Source organism: Salmo salar, chromosome 20, assembly GCF_965601325.2.
Source record: "Salmo salar chromosome 20, fSalSal1, whole genome shotgun sequence".
NCBI classification, from domain to species: Eukaryota; Metazoa; Chordata; class Actinopteri; order Salmoniformes; family Salmonidae; genus Salmo; species Salmo salar.
Window position 1 is genome coordinate 86,384,243 of NC_138310.1, and position 6,877 is coordinate 86,391,119.

The 6,877-nt window shown below is 45.3% G+C and overlaps 1 protein-coding gene across 1 annotated transcript; it reads right to left on the minus strand.

The window, feature by feature from the left end:
* Positions 1-1,349: 1,349 nt before the first annotated feature.
* Positions 1,350-6,397, minus strand: LOC106593937 (extracellular calcium-sensing receptor-like). The gene is made up of 6 exons (XM_045704043.2): positions 6,157-6,397; positions 5,559-5,859; positions 4,601-5,389; positions 3,868-4,095; positions 3,517-3,640; positions 1,350-3,377 (listed from the first exon to the last, which is right to left on the minus strand). Exons 1-6 carry the CDS (start codon positions 6,372-6,374, stop codon positions 2,461-2,463), a joined length of 2,577 nt encoding a protein of 858 aa, XP_045559999.2. The 5' UTR covers positions 6,375-6,397; the 3' UTR covers positions 1,350-2,460.
* Positions 6,398-6,877: the final 480 nt, after the last annotated feature.

Sequence of the window (6,877 nt, forward strand, 5' to 3'; positions counted from 1 at the left end):
AGTACTACTACCACTACTACCACTACTAGTACTACTACTACTACTACTACCACTACTACCACTACTAGTACTACTACTACTACCACCACCACTACTACCACTACTACCACTAGGCCTACTACCACTACTACCACTAGGCCTTCTACCAGTACTACCAGTAATACCACTACTAGTACTACTACTACTACTACTACTACCACTAGTACTACTACCACTAGTACTACTACCAGTACTACCTCTAGGCCTACTAACACTACTACCACTACCACTACTGCTACTACCACTAGGCCTTCTACAACTACTACTACCACTAGGCCTACTACCACTACTACTACCATTAGGCCTAAAACTACTACTACTACCACTAGGCCTACTACCACTAGGCCTTCTACCACTACTACTACCACTAGGCCTACTACCACTACTACTACCATTAGGCCTAAAACTACTACTACTACCACTAGGCCTACTACCACTAGGCCTTCTACAACTACTACTACCACTAGGCCTACTACCACTACTACTACCATTAGGCCTAAAACTACTACTACTACCACTAGGCCTACTACCACTAGGCCTTCTACCACTACTACTACCACTAGGCCTACTACCACTACTACTACCATTAGGCCTAAAACTACTACTACTACCTCTAGGCCTATGAACACTACTACCACTACCACTACTACTACTACCACTAGGCCTTCTACTACTACTACTACCACTAGGCCTACTAGCACTAGTACTACTACCACTAGGCCTACTACCACTACTACTCCTCCTCCCCCTCCTCCTCTTCCTCCTCCTCCCAGGAAAAAATAGAGTTCCAAAAGTTTTCTTTGGCTGTCTCCATAAGAGAACCCTTTTTTACACCGCTACTACTCTCTGTTGTCATCATCTATGCATAGTCACTTTAATAACTCTACTTGCATGTACATATTAGCTGAACTAACCGGTGCTCCCGCACATTGACTCTGTACCGGTACCCCTCTGTATATAATCTCGCTATTGTTATTTTACTGCTGCTCTTTAATTACTTGTTACTTTTATTTCTTATTCTTATCCGTATTTTTTATAACTGCATTGTTGGTTAGTGGCTCGTAAGTAAGCATTTCACTGTAAGGTCCAGACCAGTTGTATTCAGCGCAGATGACTAATAAAATTTGATTTGAATTGATTTACTATTACTATTGTTTCTACTACTACTACTACTACTACTACATACAGATACATTTGGCCAGCTGAAGCAAGTCACACAGTTCAAAGAAAATGTCCATTCTAGTTTTTTATTTATTTGTGTCTTTCTCTAGCGTTGTGATAATTCAAGTAAGACTGAAGATCCAGAGATATTAGACAGCTGAACTGTTTATGACAATCACTGTAATATTACATGAAGGGTAGCCAATACATTACACGATACATGCAGTACAGACATATATTCATTATAACACATTTCACTGAGACCTTGCTTTGTGTTGATGGTGGCATAAATGCCAGATGCCCATTGGTGTATTGACACACCAATGGGTTGTGGCCCACAGGCCTATGAGGAGAGGTTTAAGAAGTAAATGTTGTTTTTGATGAGATAGTAGACCATGATTGTCCAAAGCAGGCCTGTGAGACAGAGGCTCAGTAAGGGGCATGTGTGTGGGCTCCTGATCTGGACCCGGACTGGACAGCAGCTGTCACTGAGGGGGTCACTGAGGGGGCCTGTGGAAGCACACCAAGCTGTCAGTGGCCACTGGGGTAGAGCATTGAGAAACATAGGCTATGTCAAAACATTTGATTTTCTGTCTGCTCATTATTGTCTTGACTCTCATAATGTGCGACCACACCCATGTAGATATGGCCACTTGGCATAATGTGCTGTTGGATGTGTGTTCAGGACTTATTGGACTTATTGAACATCCATGTAACCATGACAGATCTGGTACACCAGCCGGCTCTTTCTCCTTTGAACCGTCTCTCACAATGTCTCATAAAGAGACAGGAAAGGAGCCCATGGCAGGGGCGGATTTACATTGGCTGATATCTCAGTCCATCACCGTCCAACAAAACCTTAGAACCTTCCCTCTACAAACGAATTAGGCTAAACAAGGAAGTGAGTTCGGGAATTCAGAAAGTATGCACCTAGTTCTCACACGTAAACGTTATATGCCCAAACTCAGAATCAGTTGGGGCTTCCTAAAAGAAATATGATCATTGTGAGATTGTCTGCATTTTTCAAAGTCAAACTGTAGCAGGATCTCTCTCTCCTGCCTTGATTTGAACCCTTCCCCTTTCAAGTAACACTTCTTTGCACAGTGTTTCCAGGCTCCATTTTTTGGTATCAATTGAGTCTGGGGATGAGGTTAACCCATGACTGACTTTGAAATGATGTGTCCGTGTTTATTATAGAAAGACTTTGAATAGGCCAATGGTCAGTATTCATCCTAAAGGCCTTTCCCAAAATATGTTTCTTTAATATCGTGTGTCATTGGATGTCTTCCCCATCATATGTTTCTTGGTGTTTTGCTCTGGCCTCAGCAATATAATGAAACATTTAGGAGCAAATATGCAGAAAAGTAAACCAAAACTAGAGGCCAGAATAGCAAAGATCTCCACAGCTACAGTGAACTTCCCAGGAGAGCTGACATAAGCTGGGATAAAGGTGATCCAGACTGCACAGAATATGAGCATGCTGAAGGTGATGAATTTGGCCTCATTGAAGTTATCAGGCAGCTTTCGAGCCAGAAAAGCCAGCACAAAGCACAAGACAGCCAGGAGTCCTATATACCCCAACACAGCCCAGAAACCAATAGCTGAACCCACATCACACTCTAGAATGATCTTTTCCTTATAGGTCTTCATGTTCTTGTAGGGGAAAGGAGGTGAGACTGTTAACCAAAGAACACAGATCAGGACCTGTATGAGAGTGAAAGCCAGAACACTGAGTCTCTGCTGTGGAGGACCAAACCATTTCATGACATTACTGGCTGGAAGTGTAGCCCTGAAGGCCATCAACACCACTATTGTTTTCCCCAGAACACAAGAGATGCAGAGGACGAAGGTGATCCCAAACGCTGTGTGACGCAGCATACAGGACCACTCAGAGGGCCGGCCAATGAAAGTAAGAGAACACAGAAAACACAGAGTCAAGGAGAAAAGCAGCAGGAAGCTCAGCTCACAGTTGTTGGCCCTGACGATGGGGGTGTCCTTATGAATTGAAAACACAACAGCTACCAGAGTAGTAACACCAGACCCCAGTAAGGAGAAAAACACCAGAACTATGCCCATCATTTCTTCATAGGAGAGGAATTCAACTGGTTTCAACACACAGCGGTCCCTTTTTTCATTTGACCAATACTCCAAGTCACATCGATAGCAGCCGTTAGAATCTGTAAGGAGATTAGAACGTCATTCATTCCATGAATCAGTGTGTCACCGTGACATTTGTTTTTTGATATCTATTAGTCCTATTGGGCAGTGACAGAGCTTGAAAGTATTGTAGGTAGCCCTAAATGCATTATATATCACCTGTGATATTGCTGATCTCTCCCTCCGCACATGGTACACAGTCATAACAGCATACAGGCTTTCCTTTCTGTACAGCCTTACGAGTGCCTGTGGGACAGCTCTCACTGCACACTGCTGCAGGTGCCTGTAGAGAAAAACAACAAAATATTGGTGAATTTTATTTAAATAAACGTGCAGAAATGTATTAAAGTCATTACTTGTGGAAGTTATATTACCAACACAAAACAAGACAATTGAGATAGACTATGTGGATTAAGTATGCATTATAGAATGCATGTTTTACATTTGCAGTGGTTTGAGGTTTGCATGTGTTATGCTTTTGCAACATAGTCAAGATGTATTTAGTCGTACCTCTGCCTGGCCCCCTGCCCAGACCAGTTTTCCCTGGTTGAAGGTAAAGCGCTGTTCAGGGGGCATCGAGGAATCATACAGCCCCACAGCATGGAACTGCAGGGTCCCATCCTCCTCCTGCTGCCAGTTCACTAGGTCGTAGCACGCCACCACATCTCCGTTAGCATCAAACCAGATCTCCTCTCCTGTCTTTACTCTAAACCTCACCTCCTTCAGGTACTGTAGCACCTGTTCAACAACATGGGGAGAGAGAGAGAGAGAGAGAGAGAGAGGAGAGAGAGAGAGAGAGAGAGAGAGAGAGAGAGAGAGAGAGAGAGAGAGAGAGAGAGAGAGAGAGAGAGAGAGAGACGCAGAGCAACACAGAGATACTCACAGCAACAGAGACAGAGAGAGACAGATATAGACAGAGAGACACAGAGAGACAGAGAGAGACAGAGAGAGACAGGGAGACAGAGAGACACAGAGAGGGACAGGGAGAGACAGGGAGACAGAGAGACACAGAGAGAGACAAGGAGACACAGAGAGACAGAGAGACACACAGAGAAACAGAGAGAGACACAGAGAGACACAGAGAGAGACAGGGAGACACAGAGAGACATAGAGACACACAGAGAAACAGAGAGAGACACAGAGAGACACAGAGAGAGACAGGGAGACACAGAGAGACACAGAGAGAGTGGGATTAATCATATGATATGTTATTTATGTTTTGTTGAATATTGATCTTGCTCACCTGCTGTGGTGTGTAGACTGGTCTGTTGCCGCTGCCTGTGTCATTCTTTAAGTCTGTCAGTAGGTTGTGTAGAGCGTGTGCAATGGCATATACAGCTGTGTACACTTTACTGGATATTCTCAGCTCTGACACGTCAGTGTATTGGTTCTTCAGCTTTGCTAACCTCTCTGTTCCTGTGCACAGCGTGCTGCTGCCCCCCTCGAAGGAGCACTGGAACACAGTCTCCCAGAACTCCCTGAGCAGGGTGTTGTCTGGCGCCTGGGAGGGGTGCACCTTGTCTAGGAACCCCTCCAGACCATCCAGTCTGGCATTCCTGATGGCAAAGCCCACCGCCCCCCTCAGGAAGCCGTAGGCCTTGTTCTCCGTCAGCACTCTGGCTGTGATCCAGGCCTCGCTGCCTACCCACTGCAGCCCTGGGTCTCCCTCCAGAGCCAGCTCATTCAGCAGGGGGATGAGGTCCCCCAAGCCCAGGAACAGTACCACCACCCTGGCTGTGGCCTTCCTGATCACCCTGACGGTTTTCAGGAGCTTCTCTCGGGGGTCTGTGCGGTGGATGGCCTCTTGGTACTCTACACAGACCCCTTCATGCCACGCTGCCTCCATGAATGTGGCAATGCCATTGTTTCCATAGTCATTGTTGCTGTTCACCACTCCCACCCAGTTCCATCCAAAGTGTTTGACCAGCTTTGCCAGGGCTCTGCTCTGGTAGAAGTCACTGGGGATGGTTCTGAAGAAGGAGGGGAACTTTTCTCTGTTACTCAGACAAGCACAGGTGGCAAAGTGGCTGATCTGTGTGGAAGAAACGGGAAGATTTGAGTTGATCTTTCATACATAGCTGACATTGACTATTCTACCTCTAAAGAGCCAAAACCAGAAGGGAAGATTTGAATTGATCTTTCATACATAGCTGACACTGACTATTCTACCTCTAAAGAGCCAAAACCAGAAGGTGTCTCACCACAGGGATGCTGAATGGTCCAACCAGGGATGATAGTCCGATGGTGGATGTGGAGCTTGACTCCCCTACAATGCCCAACACGGCTGGAGATCTGGAGCAGGAGGAGGGGTCTCCCAGGCTGTTCTCAGGCCCAGGGCTGTTCATCATGGCCAAGGCTGAGTGGATGGCCAGGGTGGCAGAGCTACAGGAGTCATAGACCTGGTAACCCAGAGACAGCCCTGGCAGCAGATCACTGCTGTTGTTGATCTCCTCCAGGGCAAAGATCAGGGTCTGTGCAAACTGGAACTCACGTGGGTTGAAACTGGACAGCGGTAACAAACCAAATAACAGTAGTTCGTTGACGCCAGGAACCTCATATGCCACAATCACATATGCCAGCAAAACTGATATACTCGGTCGAGATGAGTTGAGTATTGTGTTTAGCATAACAGAAAAAATTTGTATACTTGATTTGTCCAAGAAGAAATGCACAGATCGTTTACAGTAGTGTTATTAAGCACTGTGCCTAATTTCAGTGAGAGACAATAAAAATCTATCCTGATGAGAAATATTCCCAAACAGCAAAAATTTTCCACAGACAGTTTTTTTCAACACCTACCTGATACAGGGTGTTTTCTTTGGTCTGGAGGTGAACGAATTGACCTTGAAGAGGGCATTCCTATGTAGAGCGAACACTGCTCCAATGTTGATGTCCCCCTCAGCAGATAGGAGAGGCAGAGCGGGTTGGCCCAGCAGAGAGCAGATTGGGGCTGGAGCAGCCATACCCCTCATCACCACCACCAGCAGCCGGAGAACCACGTCTGTTCTCAGTGCCATACCACTCTTCAGCACGGCAGCTGTGTCTGAAAGGGCAGATAGAAGGTTTCCTCTTTTATAGAGGTGAATATGCCCCCTAAGACGCTGGAACTGCTCATACACTCCCTCTCAACGAGTGGGATGTGGTTCTAGTGTTTATTGTGTCCCCGGAGTACAGAATGAGAGAGGGAGGTGGGATAGTGACAGAGGCTGGGTTACGCTGCTAATATGAGCAAGCTGTGGATAGATAAGTGCAGGCTTCTGACATTTTGGATATAAAACATCATATTCGTCATGTTTTTCAATAGGTATTTTTTGTATGGCAATTTAAACATATACATAAAACAATAGAACAAGAATGGGATTCAAATAAATAATAATTGTACTATTATTTTACGTGTGTTGAAATTGTCACACAAAAAAAAACATCTGGAAAAGCATGACACATATACATTTTTATTCTACAATGTCAGACGTCTGCACTTATCTGTCCACTGCTTTGCTCATATTAACAACATAGCCCA

Excerpts from the sequence above, each read along its gene's own strand:
- LOC106593937 (XM_045704043.2), bottom strand. The coding sequence starts at position 6,374 with ATGGCACTGAGAACAGACGTGGTTCTCCGGCTGCTGGTGGTGGTGATG. Across the intron at positions 5,860-6,156 it reads AAGAAAACACCCTGTATCAG|TTTCAACCCACGTGAGTTCC; the intron begins GTAGGTGTTGAA and ends ACCGCTGTCCAG. Across the intron at positions 3,378-3,516 it reads AGAGATCAGCAATATCACAG|ATTCTAACGGCTGCTATCGA; the intron begins GTGATATATAAT and ends ATCTCCTTACAG.